The 17,076-nt window shown below is 43.1% G+C and overlaps 1 protein-coding gene across 6 annotated transcripts in view; it reads left to right on the forward strand.

The window, feature by feature from the left end:
• galnt7 (UDP-N-acetyl-alpha-D-galactosamine: polypeptide N-acetylgalactosaminyltransferase 7) overlaps positions 1-17,076 on the forward strand; it is a 111,352-nt gene that overhangs the window by 13,974 nt on the left and 80,302 nt on the right. For all 6 annotated transcript variants that reach the window (XR_013301015.1, XM_077605120.1, XM_077605124.1 and 3 more), the window contains one exon: positions 6,486-6,597. Coding sequence is in view for 4 of the 6 variants with exons in the window: in XM_077605120.1 (XP_077461246.1) it covers positions 6,486-6,597 (112 nt within the window). In the remaining 2 variants the exon portion in view is untranslated. The remainder of the gene's footprint in view (positions 1-6,485; positions 6,598-17,076) is intronic.

Here is a 17,076-nt window from a genome sequence, read left to right on the forward strand (position 1 = left end):
ATCCTGGGAACAAAACAAGAGGTCGGAGATCAGGAGAGGCACGCTAGGAGAAGGTACTTAACAGTAAACTTATTAAGACAATCCAGCGGCGTGGTCATGTTTTCGGTGGCTTTAAATCCTCCTCACTGGCTGATGAATCACACCTGGAAGTGCTTGAGTCATTAGGGGCTGGGCCTGCGATTGGATGGCAGGCACAACCAGCCTCCAGATGGTGAATTACAACCAATAAAAATATGTTTTTCCATTGTTGTATCCTTTTTTAGGTGTTTTTTTCAGAGGGTGGTAACAAAATATAATCCTGACATCCCCTTTTTATTAACTATATGCACATAATCTAATACCCTTATGTCTATATTTTAATGACTTTGTTTTATGACAAACATTATTCCACCCGGGGGGAATTTGCAGGTCTGCTCTTTACCTGAATTCCCCTTACTTCCAGGTCAGGTCTGAATAAGGAAAAACAAAATCATTCTCGTCCAATTCGCTTTCATATTGATCATAGTCACGGACATCCATGCTCTCACCAGTGGGGTGTTTAATAAGTGGATACAATTCTTAACGTTTGGAATTTTTACGGGCAATTGCAGTAATTATAAGTTGGTTTAGCAAAGAGCGTGAGCAGGGGATAAGACAACACCCACACAATGTCAAAGTAGTAGCAAACAGCCATTGAGATCACCACAGAGAAGGCCAATTCTTTATACTTGCTGAAGATTTTATCCCACCAGTCTGCCCAGGTGGACAGTTGCACTCCAGAATGCCTCTTAATATTCTGGTTCAGGTTCTGGTTAGGGACCCATTGGGTGACATGTCGTTGGGAATAAAGGTGCAACATTGATCTCCAAACATTGCACACGGCCCCTTGCTCCGCTAGTAGCATATAAACCGCTTTGCCGTCCTGGAAAGCCATGAGTCTGCTGGTTGCCAGCTGTTCCTTGATTGCTACAAATCTTTGTTCAGCATACCGTATTTACTCTCATATAAGTCGCACCCTTAAAAATGCCTTGATTTTTTTTAATTTGACAATTTCTCGCATATAAGTTGCCCCTCTAATTCCCAAATTTCACCTCCATATTCATGGTTTTAATAGGGATTACAAATGTGTTTCTTTGAAGGGAAAATCCTCAAGTGGTATATCTGAGAAACTGTATGAATCAAAAGCTTATTATTAGGGTCAATATCATAAGTTAATATGCGTGTCTTTGTAAATGCAAAATATCAAATTATTCAATTTGAAAAAAGAAATAAGTATCTAGATGAGAACCTGATGCTTTATAATTACAGAAATTACAATTTTCTTACCAGACGTTTAAGATGTCGTGGCAGCCATATTGCTTCTAATGTCAAAATATCTCAATACTTTCGTTGGTTCATATTACTCCAAAAGTTGTGACTTTCGAACACGAAATAAAACGAAAAAATATCAAGATGTAATTTTGTTTTATTTCAAAATCAAGGCTACTCGCATCTGGCCAGTCAGAGCACGTTTAACCAGGTTTAGACGGCAGTGCCCTAGGTAAGATGGCTGCCCCGGGACCTGGGTAAGATGGCTGTGCCCCGAGCGAGCAGTGACGGTAACGTGAGTTTTTTCACGTTTTATACAAGATACACACGTTATTTTTCTTGAAGTTCATTCATAGACGACAAAATAAATTTTGTTTAGCGTTTTAGCTCTTCATCTTTTCTCTATTTTGAAATAAATTACGGTATCGGCCACATTCGCTTGCGTCATGACGGCACGACGGCATTGCGTCATGACGGGACGACGGCATTGCGTTATGACGGCACCATTTTGTCGTGGTGTCATCGTGCCATGGCGGGGTCAACTTGCAGTTTCGTGCATGTCATGCTTTTATGCGCATAAAAGCCGTAATTTCCAAATTTTTGGACATTGTAATGAATGTTGTTCATCCTATCCATATTTCTTATTTGGAGTAACCCAAAGATAAATAGGCTCCCAACCTGCTGCAATTTCGCCAACCAACCCATACTCATCTGGTACGTCTCTGGGATGTAAATTGCATCAATGTATAAGTTGGATCGCTGTCCTTTGATGAGGATCAACGCTGTTGAGAGAGGGCAGCTACCTCACCGAGATTCTGAGCCACCAATTGTATCTCTACTGTAGATGTGAAAACAGATGATACTGGTAAGAGTAGTGAAACCAAAGCACATAGTCCTGTTTCTTTTTGACAGAAGTTATATAATCTATTTGCACCACCATCAGTCAAAACGTGGAATCAGTGGCGCAGTTTGTCTTGGAACATGGGTAAAGCAGGTCTCATTTACCAGCCCCAGATTCAGACCCTGCCCTGTAAGGTTCAAAGCATGTAAAGTTAGCTTAGGCAATATTGGTGGAAAAATGTGGTTGTCGTTTACTGCTTTCATAACAGGATAGACACTTTCATTCATTTTTCAATTTTTTTACTGTAATAAATAGCCCGACTGGCTTCCTCCATGTACAAATTCATTACTTCTCACCAGTACACTACACTTTTTTCCAAGAAAATAGAATGATGCAAACAAAAATTGTATACAGACGCTCCCCTACTTACGAACATTCAAGTTACGAACAACGGTACATACGAACATGTCTGCAAATTGTGTTTATGTCGAAAAATGTTCGTAAGTTCGATTTTGTATTGCGCGCCTTTTTCCAAGTAGTGCTTCTTTCCGCCGCTAATACCGACGCCTGGCGCTATGATAGCTCAGCTCACCTAGCATCCACCTTCCTCTGCCCAGTTCGTTGCAATGCGGAAGTGCGTGAACGTATCTCCAGTGCGCAAAGAACCTTTTTCATTTGTATCATTTAATATCTCGTGCATCTATTATTGAATATGGTTGGTGAAAAGCGAAAGACTTCTATTGAGGGAGGTGCAAGGAAGAGGCAAGCCATTTCATTTGAAATGAGTGGCAATAATAACGAAGCTTGCTGCGCGTCAGAAAGTGGTGAGCGTTGCACGTGAATACAACTTGAATCGTTCGACCGTCAGTACCATTTATAAACATAAAGATCGAGCAGCAGGACCCAAATATTGAACGTTGCACAAAGTTTGCAAATCAATTGAATGATGCCATACAGTGCTACCGCATCATTTATGATGAAAAAAAGAAAACTGCAATTGTCATTAGATAGCTTCTTTCGGCCAGTTTCTAGTAAATCTCTCTCTCTAATGTATGTAAACAGTACTGTATGTATTCTCTCCATTTTATTAAATGTTTTTTTCAGTACAAACCAGTGTGTGTTACTTATACAAGCCTTAAAAATACAAATGCACATATATAAACCTTCAATATACTTATATAGGCCTTAAACATACATTATAATACAAAATATAGCACTGAGCAACTTAGGAACAAATTCAACTTATGAACAATCGCTCGGAACCTAACTCGTTCGTAAGTAGGGGAGCGTCTGTACACTAAAAAAATAGGAAAAAAAATACAAAAGGCAAACCGGCCGGGCTTGATTCTTCACAGGAGTTCAAAAACCTCTCCAGCCAAGCCCAGAAAAACAGCTCTCTGTTCTCTGCAATGGTTACCTTCACATCAGTTAGCATTCAGAAATAAATGAATACATTTATATTTCCTAATAGAATTGAAACAACAACTCCCCCCTGTTCGCAAGGATTAATATATTAAGACTGTGCAATTTACAGCATTTAAGCCACATAACTTATAAAATGCGTGCTAATGAAGAACTCCAAATTAATTCAGTGTATCACGTTGCACATTTAAACCACTTGTTTGAAATTAAAAATACCCCACTCTAGTAGCCTTTTTGGCAAAAATTTAACATTACATTGTCTTTGTAGTTTGTCTATCATCTCCTATAAAACGTTCTTATTCAATGATTTTTCAATAGTTAGACATAAAATACAAATCTATTTAAATTTCTACCAATTATCCCCTTTGACATCAAAAAGATAAAGCACTACAGTTAATTTCAGCCATTAAATGCCAGGCCACTTTAGCTACATGCATATCAAGTCAGTTTGGATAATGGTAAGAAATTAAATGAACATAGCCTACTTCACTAAGAAGAATTCTGAAATAAATCAAATAATAAAACATTTAACATAATCCTCAAAAACCTGTCATTATAAACTTTTGACTTGAAAATCATGACAAACATGATACAAAAGAAAACAATCTCTTAATATTTATGGTCAAATTGTTCCTTAGAAATATTTACTCATTAAAAAAACATTTGCAATACACCATATAGCTGTATCTAATTGTAACAGACCACTCATTCAACCAGAACAGAAAGCATTTCAAATTGGCTTTCATTCCAAATCTCCAAATGTTACCACTTTCTACAAGAGTTAAGTCCAATTTAGCATAATAAAAACAATTGTTTACGTTTACAAAAAAGTTCCCACTTGGTGATTTATGAATTAAATTTTGCTATGGTTGATGTCCATGGTATTGATAAAACATGTGGGATACTCTCAGAACATTCAAATTCACATACATTAAATTAAATTTAATGTTTCAAATCTCTTCTCTTTTTATCACCATTGTATTTGCAAGACTGATTTTGTCAACATGTTTTCCAAAGTTACGCTTTAAGGATATTCAGCCTCTTTTTCTAATTGATAGATTCAACCAAATGTCCCCCTGTGGGTAATGAATTAGCTTCAATAACCGATTTGAACTTCAAAATCTACAGCAACTCATCCATCCAAGCCAAAATTGGGCCATTTATGACCCAGGCAAAGACTCAATTTGCATTGGGGAGCATTGTGGGATGATACAAGGCTCTACTGTAGTAAAGACAAACCTTATCACTTCAGTCGAAATAAAGTCTAAATTTACAGTGGGGCAAATAAGTATTCAGTCAACCACCAATGTGAAAGTTCTCCTACCTGAAAAGATTAGAGACGCCTGTAATTGTCAACATGGGTAAACCTCAACCATGAGAGGCAGAATATTGAAAAAAAATCACTGTTTGGTTTTTAAAGACTTCATTTCCAAATTAGAGTGGAAAATAAGGATTTGGTTACCTACAAACAAGCAAGATTTCTGGCTGTCAAAGAGGTCTAACTTCTTCTAACGAGGTTTCCGCTCGTTACCTGTATTAATAGCATCTGTTTTAGCTCATTATCAGTATAAAAGACCTGTCCACAACCTAGTCTCTCACACTCCAACTCCACTATGGTCAAGACCAAAGAGCTGTCGAAGGACACCAAAGAAAAAAATTGTAGACCTGCACCAGGCTGGGAAGACTGAATCTGCAATAGGTAAAACGCTTGGTGTAAAAAAATCAACTGTGGAGCAATTATTAGAAAATGGAAGACATACAAGACCACTGATAATCTCCCTTGATCTGGGGCTCCATGCAAGATCTCACCCCGTGGCGTCAAAATGATAACAAGAACGGTGAGCAAAAATCCCAGAACCACACAGGGGGACCTAGTGAATGACCTACAGAGAATTGGGACATCAGTAACAAAGTAACAATAAGTATCAGTATAAGTAACATAATGCGCCACCAGGGACTCAAATCTTGCACTGCCAGATGTATACCCCTGCTAAAGCCAGTACACATCCAGGCCCTTCTGCGGTTCACTAGAGAGCATTTGGGTGATCCAGAAGAGGACTGGGAGAATGTGTTATAGTCAGATGAAACCAAAATAAAACTTTTTGGTAGAAACAGGTTCTCGTGTTTGGAGGAGAAAGAATACTGAATTGCATCCAAAGAACACCATACCCCACTGTGAAGCATGGGGTGAAAACATCATGCTTTGGGGCTGTTTTTCTGCAAAGGGACCAGGACGACTGATCTGTGTAAAGGAAAGAATGAATGGGGCCATGTATCGAGAGATTTTAAGTGAAAATCTTCCATCAGCAAGGACATTGAAGATGAGACATGGCTGGGTCTTTCAGCATGACAATGATCCCAAACACACAGCCAGGGCAACAAATGAGTGGCTTCGTAAGAAGCATTTCAAGGTCCTGGAGTGGCCGAGACAGTCTCCAGATCTCAACCCCATAGCGAATCTGTGGAGGGAGTTCAAATTCCGTGTTGCCCAACGACAGCCCCAAAACATCACTGCTCTAGAGGAGATCTGCATGGAGGAATGGGCCAAAATACCAGCAACTGTGTGAAAAGCTTGTGAAGAGTTACAGAAAACATTTGGCTTGCGTTATTGCCAACAAAGGGTACATAAAGTATTGAGATGAACTTATGGTATTGACCAAATACTTATTTTCCACCATGATTTGTAAAAAAATTCTTTAAAAATCAAACAATGTGATATTCTGTTGGGTTTTTTCACAATATCTCTCTCATGGTTGAGGTTTACCCTTGTTGACAATTACAGGCCTCTAATCTTTTCAAGTCGGATAACTTGCACAACTGGTGGTTGACTAAATACTTATTTGCCCCACTGTATTTGCATCTACATTGAAAATTGATGTTTATTCATTATTAATTTGGGAGATTAAATAATAATAATAATATTCCCTTTCTTTAGGTTTTTGGATTCCTGCAGAAAGGATACCCAGCAGACCATTTTTCACCCATTTTACCATGGCCACATGTGGGAGGTATTGAAGTTGATCTTAACTCAATCAGGCTGAACAATGGTGAGATCTAAAAGGTTTTTGATAATCTTTTTCTGATTAGATATTATCCTAAAGCAGCCACTGTTTCTGTATGCATTGCCACTTAAAATGATTAGAGGTCTGCAATTTTTTGCATGTTACCTGGAACAAAATGTGAAGCTAAAAGCAATAGAATCGCGTTTGTATTATGTATTTCTAGATATCACTGTCTCCCATTCTCTCTCTATCTCGCTTATCCAGTTTCCCAACTATTTTGCCGTGAGTGATGCTCAGGTGTGCCGCGGGAAATTACAAGAAGTTAAACATCGTAATAATCCGAGAGAAATTTCAATATTAAGAAGTTATAATCAAACTATTACGAGGTTAAAATTGAAATATGAAATCACATATTGTACTATACAAGCATACCTTGAGATACGATCTGAATGCGTTCTCGGACTGAGCTCGTATGTCGATTTACTCGTATCTCAAATCAACGTTTCCCATAGAAATGAACTAAATACAAATTCATTTGTTCCCACCCTCTGAAAAAAAACACCAAAAAACAGGCGCGGGAGCGCTCGCGGCGGCGCCGAGCGGGAGCGCTCGCGGCGGCGCCGAGCGGGAGCGCTCGCGGCGGCGCCGAGCGGGAGCGCTCGCGGCGGCGCCGAGCGGGAGCGCTCGCGGCGGCGCCGAGCGGGAGCGCTCGCGGCGGCGCCGAGCGGGAGCGCTCGCGGCGGCGCCGAGCGGGAGCGCTCGCGGCGGCGCCGAGCGGGAGCGCTCGCGGCGGCGCCGAGCGGGAGCGCGAGCGGCGGCGCCGAGCGGGAGCGCGAGCGGCGGCGCCGAGCGGGAGCGCTCGCGGCGGCGCCGAGCGGGAGCGCGAGCGGCGGCGCCGAGCGGGAGCGCGAGCGGCGGCGCCGAGCGGGAGCGCGAGCGGCGGCGCCGAGCGGGAGCGGCGGCGCCGAGCGGGAGCGGCGGCGCCGAGCGGGAGCGGCGGCGCCGAGCGGGAGCGCGAGCGGCGGCGCCGAGCGGGAGCGCGAGCGGCGGCGCCGAGCGGGAGCGCGAGCGGCGGCGCCGAGCGGGAGCGCGAGCGGCGGCGCCGAGCGGGAGCGGGAGCGGCGGCGCCGAGCGGGAGCGGCGGCGCCGAGCGGGAGCGCTCGCGGCGGCGCCGAGCGGGAGCGCTCGCGGCGGCGCCGAGCGGGAGCGCTCGCGGCGGCGCCGAGCGGGAGCGCTCGCGGCGGCGCCGAGCGGGAGCGCTCGCGGCGGCGCCGAGCGGGAGCGCTCGCGGCGGCGCCGAGCGGGAGCGCTCGCGGCGGCGCCGAGCGGGAGCGCTCGCGGCGGCGCCGAGCGGGAGCGCTCGCGGCGGCGCCGAGCGGGAGCGCTCGCGGCGGCGCCGAGCGGGAGCGCTCGCGGCGGCGCCGAGCGGGAGCGCTCGCGGCGGCGATCATGGCCGAGCGCCGAGAGAGCTCCGGAGCCTGACTGAGCACTACCTGCGAAGACCCTCTTTATATATAGAGAGAAGGCAGACGTTGGTGGGGCAAGGCTTGGGAGGGGGTGTGTGGGAGAAGATGCTAAAGCCACGCCCCTACAAGGTTCCTATATATACTGCTAGTGTGGGCACAGTGATGCATGTGCTCAATTGCAAACTAAAGAATGAATACTTCCACAAAGAGGCACGCTTACGAAGCACAGTTCAAGCTTCTAACCATCGATCATGCAGTGGATCATGGTAACAGAGCAGCGGCGAGGAAATTCAACATCAACGAATCCATGGTTCGTAAATGGAGAAAGCAGGAGAAGGAGCTTCGCCAGGTCAACAAGAGGAAGCTGAGTTTCTGTGGGAACAAGGCAAGGTGGCCCGACCTGGAAGAGGATCTTGAGCGCTGGATTCTTGATCTAAGAGCAGCTGGGAGAAACGTCTCCACAGTCACCATTCGACTGAAGGCAAAAGCGCTCACGGAAGAATTGAAAATTGAACATTTCGAAGGAGGACCGTGGTGCTTTCGTTTTATGAAACGGCACCATCTGGCGATCAGAGTGAGGACAACCGTGGTGCAGCAACTTCCGGCGGACTACATTGACAAGCTAGCCGTTTTCCGCACCTACTGCTCCAAGCTGATTGCCGACAAACTTATACAGCCAAACCACATAACCAACATGGACGAGGTGCCGCTGACTTTCGACATCCCGATGAACCACACTGTCGAGAGGAAGGGGACCAGCACGGTGGCGATACGAACAACCGGGCACGAGAAGTCGGCTTTTACTGTCGTTCTCGCTTGCCATGCTAATGGGCAGAAGCTACCACCAATGGTGATCTTCAAGCGAAAGACTCTGGCTAAAGAAAAGTTTCCAGCCAGCGTCATTGTGAAGGTGAATCCAAAGGGCTGGATGGATGAGGAGAAAATGCGAGACTGGCTACGTTACGTATATGTCAAGCGACCAGATGGATTTTTTCACGGCTCGCCGTCTGTTTTGATTTGCGACTCCATGCGTGCTCATCTCACAGCAACGGTTAAAAACCAGATCATCAAAATGAACTCAGAGCTTGCCGTCATTCCCGGAGGCTTGACCAAAGAATTACAGCCGCTGGACTTCGGCATCAACCGGGCTTTCAAATCAAAGTTACGAGCGACGTGGGAGCAGTGGATGATCACTGGCGAACACAGCTTCACGAAAAGTGGCAGGCAGCGCCGGGCTTCTTACGCTACGATTTGTCAATGGATCGTTGCCGCCTGGGCGAACGTGTCTGCTTGCACGGTTGTTCTAGCTTTTGCCAAAGCCGGCATAATTTCTAAGGAGCCACATGGAAATGATGGTGACTCTGAGAATGAAGAGAGGGGGGGGGACCCGGCTTTTTGGAAGGCTTGTTTGGGTAATTGTTCAATTCGGACACAGAAGATGAGGAGTTTGAGGGATTTGAAGGTGATGATGACTTGAGTAAATTGTAAAATGTCCAAATAAAGCACTACCGAACTCAGTTTTGCTTCCGTTGCCTTTTTAAAGCTTGTTTTTAGCGTGTGGGTGTAGCGCGCAAGAACTATATTTCCCAGCAGTCACTGCGCACCGCAACCCGGAAATAAGCTGCTTCCGGAAGTCAGCGCTATTGCGTTTCGATGTTCATCAGTATATAATATATAATATATATGCGTGTAATGAAACGGTGCGTGCTTTGTGTGTCTAAAATACAGAAATAGCACTCGTTACTGACACTGCGGCGTGAAATACGATGCGCCAAATAGTCGTGAAAATACGGTACATGTTTACATTTTTTTCCTTGGCATAATCAAGTGCTTCTAAGACCGCAACTATTTCTGCCCTCTGTGCAGATTGTTTTACAACTAACCGTCCTGATTTAACAATGTTCCATATATTATTATCATTAGCACATTTAACCTCTGCCCAACCGGACTGTAGATCTCCAGAGGGAGTGCGATAGCTACATCCGTCTGTGAACAAAGAAATAGACATCTCATTTGGAGATGCGGAAATTCCTGTTCTAAGCATTCTGCCATGTATAACTTTTTCCCCACACCAATGCAAACCGTCCTGGATAGCATCTGCCATGTTAACCATTTGAGGAATAAATTGCGTTGACAACATAAGCAGAATCAGAATAGATGTTTACATTTTTATCCTTCGCATAATCAAGTGCTTCTAAGACCGCAACTATTTCTGCCCACTGTGCAGACTGTTTTCCAACTAACCGTCCTGGTTTAACAATGTTCCATATATTATTATTATTATCACATTTAACCTCTGCCCAACCGGACTGTAGATCTCCGGAGGAAGTGCGATAACAACGGTACACGGTCGATTGGTCACCGGTCTTTTGGTCCAATGAACCTTCATTCTCTCTGGGAGAACTTGCAATGTTGAAATACTTTAGATCAGGGGTCACCAAACTACGGCCCGCGGGCCGGATACGGCCCGCCGGCACATTTGGACCGGCCCTCTGAACAATACCAGAGACGCTATCGGATGTTTTTTTTTTTTTTTTTTTTTTTTTTTTTTGATGCAGCCCGCCGGCACATTTGGACCGGCCCTCTGAACAATACCAGAGACACTATCTGATTTTTTTTCCTATTTGGCCTTGAAGACTGGGACGTTTTAATCTTGTGTTTGGTTCATTGCACCCCTGCTGAGCCCACAAATCATCCCAGTGAAGCGGGGCTTCGCATTGCTTCTCTGGTGACACGCGCGGGGAGAGTGTTTCCCTTTGATACAGGCGGGCACGTCCACCGTTGCATGCACGAGCAGTGTTACCGAGACATCTGGACGATCGCAGGTGAGGGCGGAGCCCTGGGACCATCGCGGACTATTCAAGCATATAAAAACTGCAACCTGTTTGAGAACGGAATAATGGCGAAAAAGTTAGGTGAGAGAAAAATTGATTCAGAATGCAGGGTATTTAACCTGGAGTGGACAAACGATTATTTTTTTGTTCAATGCAAAGAAAAGGCTGTTTGTCTCATTTGTCAAGAGATGGTGGCGGTTTTCAAAGAATACAATCTTTGCCGACACTATGAATCCCGTCACAAAGACAAGTACGATAGCTTGCAAGGCCAAATACGAGCAGACAAACTCTCAAAGCGAAAAAGTGGACTACTATCTCAGCAGAACCAGGCATCCGTTCGGGCCAGCTTTTGGGTTGCTAAATTGATAGCAAGCAGCGGTAAGCCTTTCACTGACGGAGAGTTTGTTAAGAAATGTATGGATACTGTCGCGGAGGAGGTGTGTCCCGAGAAGAACGATGCATTTAATGCCGTAAGTCTGTCGGTGAGTACAATGACCAGACGCGTTGAAGAAATCGGGAGTAATGTATATGCCCAGCTGCAGCAGAAGACGAAATAATTTGACTTTTTTTCATTAGCACTGGATGAAAGCACGGACGTGCAAGACACAGCGCAACTGCTCATTTTTATTTGTGGAGTTAGCGCAAACTTTGAGATTTGCGAGGATCTGGCAGCCCTCCAAAGTCTCAAAGGGACTACAACGGGAGAGGATATTTTTGACAAAGTGTGCCAAACCATGGAGAAGTTGGACCTGGACTGGTCAAAGCTAGCTAGCATCACGAATGACGGGGCTCCTAGTATGGTGGCCGAAACTCGCGGTCTAATAATGGGACGCATGAACCGGGAGTTGGAAAAAAGGGGTCTTACCGCCCCGCTACGAGTCCACTGCCAAATTCACCAGCAAGCACTGTGCTGCAAAATGTTGACGTGGGATTCTGTAATGACGGTTGTGGTGTCGTGCATAAACTTCAGAGCAAAGGGAGAAGATTGTGCATGGCACAACAGAAAGTTAATGTTCCATGGCTTTTTTTTCTATGAAGAACTCAGAGAGGGTTATTTAGTTATTATTCATTTTATTAATAGTGTTATTATATGTTTCCTGACTTTTTTTCTGTAAAGAACCTGGAAAGGGTTATTTGGTTATGTGTGGCTTTCTGGAAAACAATTTAAAAAAATTAAGCTCCCCTACGATCGTCACACTTTTTCTGTTACAAACTGACACCGGCCCCCCATCAGAGAAGGGAAAAGTTATGTGGCCCTCACAGGAAAAAGTTTGGGGACCCCTGCTTTAGATGGTCATTTTTATCAAACAAATAAAAGTCTTAGTATACTTTTAGCCCGGAACTTTGACATTAAAATAAAAGGCAATAAGTAAAATCAATTTATTAAAAAGAAGACAAAGCAAATTCACAGATGGTGTTTTTATTGAAGCAGTAAAACACTGGAGTATTGCAGTGGTTGAGCCTATCGTTTGATACAGCACTGCCGCTGCCGATTCCACTTCATTCGATACATCAAGATGATGTAGTCAGATTATAGTCGTGAAAATACGGTATACAGACGCTCCCCTACTTACGAACGAGTTAGGTTCCGAGCGATTGTTCATAAGTTGAATTTGTTTGTAAGTTGATTCAGTGCTATATTTTGTATTATAATTTATGTTTAAGGCCTGTATAAGTATATTTAAGGTTTATATAAGTGCATTTGTATGTTTAAGGCTTGTATAAGTAACACGCATTGGTTTGTACTGAAAAAACATTTAATAAAATTGAGAGAATATGTACAGTACTGTATAGAGAGAGAGAGATTTATGTATTAGAAACTGGCCGAAAGAAGCGATCTAACGACGATTGCACAGTTTTCTTCTTTTTTTCATCATAAATGATGCGGTAGCACTGTATGGCATCATTCAATTGATTTGCAAACTTTGTGCAACGTTCAATAAAAACAGACCTGCTGCTCGATCTTTCTGTTTATAAATGGTACTGACGGTCGAACGATTCAAGTTGTATGCCTGTGCAACGGTCACCACTCTGACGCGCATCAAGCTTCGTTATTATTGCCACTCGTTTCAAATGAAATGGCTTGCCTCTTCTATGCACCTCCCTCACTAGAAGCCTTTCGCTTTTCTTCAACCATATTGAATAATGGCTGCACGAGATATTTCATGATAAAAATGAAAAAGGTTCTTTGCGCACTGGAGATACGTCACGCACTTACGCAACGTACGCACTGCAACGAACTGGGCAGAGGAAGGTGGATGCTGGGTGAGCGGAGCTCACAGCGCCAGGCGTCGGTATTAGCGGCGGAAAGAAGCACCACTCGGAAAAAGGCACGCAATACAAAATCTAACTTACGAACATTTTTCGACATAAACACAATTTGCAGACATGTTCGTATGTACCGTTGTTCGTAAGTCGAATGTTCGTAAGTAGGGGAGCGTCTGTATACAGTTGTGGTCAAAAGTTTACATACACTTGTGAAGAACATAATGTCATGGCTCTCTTGAGTTTCCAGTTATTTCTACAACTCAGATTTTTCTCAGATTGAGTGATTGGAACAGATACTTCTTTGTCACAAAAACTATCATGAAGTTTGGTTCTTTTATGACTTTATTATGGGTGAACAGAAAAAAGTGATCAAATCTGCTGGGTCAAAAATATACATACAGCAGCGCTAATATTTGGTAACATGTCCCTTGGCCATTTTCACTTCAATTAGGTGCTTTTGGTAGCCATCCGCAAGCTTCTGGGAAGCTTCTGGTTGAATCTTTGACCACTCCTTGACAGATTTGGTGCAGTTCAGTTAAATTTGATGGCTTTCTGACATGGACTTGTTTCTTCAGCATTGTCCACAAGTTCTCAATGGGGTTTAAGTCAGGACTTTGGGAAGGCCATTCGAAAACTTTAATTCAGGACTCTGAACTGAGTTAGCACGACACACAATCCCTTCTGTGCAATAACTTCGGAATATCTTAGAAATCTGTGCAATATTTTAGAATCTGCAATATTTTAGAATCTGCAATATTTTAGAATTCTGTGCAATATTTTAGAATTCACCTAACCGGGATGTGAATTTTTATACTTTTATACTACTATTTATGTTTTTTTATTACTGGGAAACACACTTTGAAAAGCTTGGAGTAGCACCACCAATTTCGTTATCCGCAGCTGTGTATGATGACAATAAATGCTTTTGATTTGATTTGATTTTTGTTCCCCGGTGTGGCACTTCACATACTGAGTGAAGGTGTAGAGAGTAGAAGCCAAGGAAGCATGGTTAAAATCACCAGAGGTAAGGAGAGACTGGGGGTGTCACGTCTGCAGCCGCGACACAGTAGCGTGAAGCAGCTCGCGAGCGACTGCCACATCGGCGGAAGGAGGTATATACGCAGTAATAACGATAACGTGCGAGAACTCCCGGTGGATGTAAAATGGCCTGATGCTAACAGCTACTAGCTCGATATCTCGAGTGCAAAGTTGCTCCTTCATCGTAATATGCCCGAGGCTACACCATCTACTATTAATAAAAACAGCTAGTCCCCGACCTTTCTTCCTACCACTCTCCTCAGCATTTCTGTCCGCCCTCACCAGCTGAAAACCATCCAAGGAGACGAGAGAGTCTGGTGTTAGTTCATTCAGCCAGGTCACCGTGAAGCACATAATACAGATTTTCCGATATTGTCGTTGTAGTTTGGTAAGCGCCGTTAGCTCTTCCATCTTATTGGGGAGAGATCTTACGTTCCCCATAATAATAGACGGGATGCTGGGTCTGAAGCGTCGCTTTCTCTCCTGACATTTTTGTCCAGCTCTGCATCCTCTTCTCTTCCTCTTTAACTCCGCGGGGAGGTCCAAGGGCATCCAGGTGTTGCGTAGCACTAACAGCTAATCCTTTGTGTAAAACAGTGGTTCCCAAACTGGGGGGCGTGCCCCCCTAGGGAGGCGTAAAGAGAATTCAAGGGGGGCGTGAAGTCATCTGCTAAAAAAAATGTTTAAATAGATTATAAGAATAAAAAAATCAAAGAACAAATATCTGCCATTAAATACATGCAAAATATGATTATAGCAGTCACTCCAACGGTCCAACCCGTTTTCTATTAACAGAGATCTGTTTTCCTGAACAATGCTAAGAAATAAATGCAATAAAATAAAATAAGTTCACATGAGCAAAAGAGGAAGTGGGAGGGGGGGGGGCGTGCGGGTCTACTGGAAGCAAGAAGGGGGGCGTCAGGTAAGATCGTTTGGGAACCACTGGTGTAAAACAACAGAGGCATGGCTAAATGGGCCAAAAATGTCCAGAATTTGCAAAGATAAACTAAACTAATAGATCAAGGACTGCCTCTTGCACAACTTGAGTCTTGAAGTAGTCTTGAAAGTAAAGTTGTAAAACATTAAAGTATGGAGTATAAAATTGATAGGTTCATTAATAGATATACTTTAATAAAAGGAAAGACATCAGAGCACATAATCCAGCGTTAACTTGCAAGTGAGAATCCATCCTGACTCGTCCCTGTCACGGATCATTCTAAAGAAAGACATCCTCTTGTGTCCATTTAGTTGCATTAGAATCAAAACAATTAAGGTTATGTTATTCAAAACAATTGCATAAGCTAACCGAATAACACAATTAAGGTAAAAAAACAACTGGAACAAAAATTGCATATCAGGTCTTCAAAACAACAATTAAGGTCGGAAACCAAAAACAACTGTGTAAGAATTCACACAAGCAAGCAAAACAATTTCCACATTAGGTGAAACGAGCAACACTATTTTAAAACAATATGCGAGAATTTTCGGAAGTCGATTCGATTATCGCCATCTGCTCCGGAATCCAAGTCAAAGCAATTTAAGAGTCCTTCACAAATCTTCATTGCGAACCCAGATCAACAGTCCTCGAAGCCCGGGACTGGGTGATCTGTCAGGTCAATAGTCCTCGGAATAGGGCAAAACAATTAAATGTCCTCGGGTTCAGCTGCAGGGGGAAGTGTCCTTTGGTAACAGTTATACTGAGCGTTTGCCTGATTACAATGATTAATATTTCACATATACATATAATGATTAATATTCCACTCATACATATAATGATTAATATTTCTTCATAGTACACACATATAATAGTACCCAAAATAACTCCAACAAAAATATAAAGTAAAGTAACAAGTAGAATCTTAAGAGACAATAAAACATAAAAATAAAGGATAAAACAGCTGTAAAAACACAGAATACGAGTGAGGGTTTCGGGAGCTATGCAACTGGCTGCCGATTGAATGGCGCCTATCACGTGTTTTTCATTTTTCTTTGCTTTGAAAGATTTTTGGACAGAACGCAGACAAGACACGGATCAGTTTCAGTGGTCATTTCTCAATGGTTTATTTGGGAAAAATGCCCCCCTCGTGTTATCTGACTCCAATTTTTAAATGATTTAAGTGGGTGTTCACCTAAACATTCACAAGATATAACACCTTTCTTTCAACTAAAGGAACATGATGTCTAGACAGGCCAGGAATGATCAAATTAGTAAAAGCTTCATAACTGCCAGAACACAACTAAATCGTTTATACACCGAACCCCCAGAGCTACCTGCTGTTTTTCACACATTGTTGTGAAGACTCTGCCCAGACACAATAATCAGATAGAAGCAATCACTTTGGTCTGCAAGCATGAAGCATCCTAGATTCTGGCAAGAAAATATCTTTTGACTATGACACAAACATTTAAGTTAATTTTTATAGCAAATATTGTATTTACTCGCATATTAGCCGTACCCTGAAAATAGCCTAGAAATATTTTAATCTATCTTGATGAGAACCTGATGCTTTCTAATTACATAAATTACAATTTCCTTACCAGAAGTTCAACATATTGTGGCAGCCATATTGCTTCTAATGTCAAAATGTCTCAATTCTTTCGATGGTTCATATGACTCCAATAGTTGTCACTTTCGAACAAGAAATACAACGATAAAAAAATCAAGGTGGTATTTTGTTTTATTTAAAAACCAAGAGTACTCTCGTCTGGCCAGTCAGAGCACATTTAACTACGTTTAGACGACAGCGCCCACGGTAGGATGGCTGCCCGTGACCTAGGTAAGATGGCTGTGCCACAAGCGAGCAGTATTTTTTTTCTTGATTTTCATTTTCATTCATAGATTTTGTTTAGCGTTTTATCTTTTCTCTATTTTGAAATAAATGACCGTATTGGCCGCATTCGCTTGCGTCATGACGTCA

This window comes from Stigmatopora argus, chromosome 7 (assembly GCF_051989625.1).
Source record: "Stigmatopora argus isolate UIUO_Sarg chromosome 7, RoL_Sarg_1.0, whole genome shotgun sequence".
In the NCBI taxonomy this organism is placed as follows: Eukaryota; Metazoa; Chordata; class Actinopteri; order Syngnathiformes; family Syngnathidae; genus Stigmatopora; species Stigmatopora argus.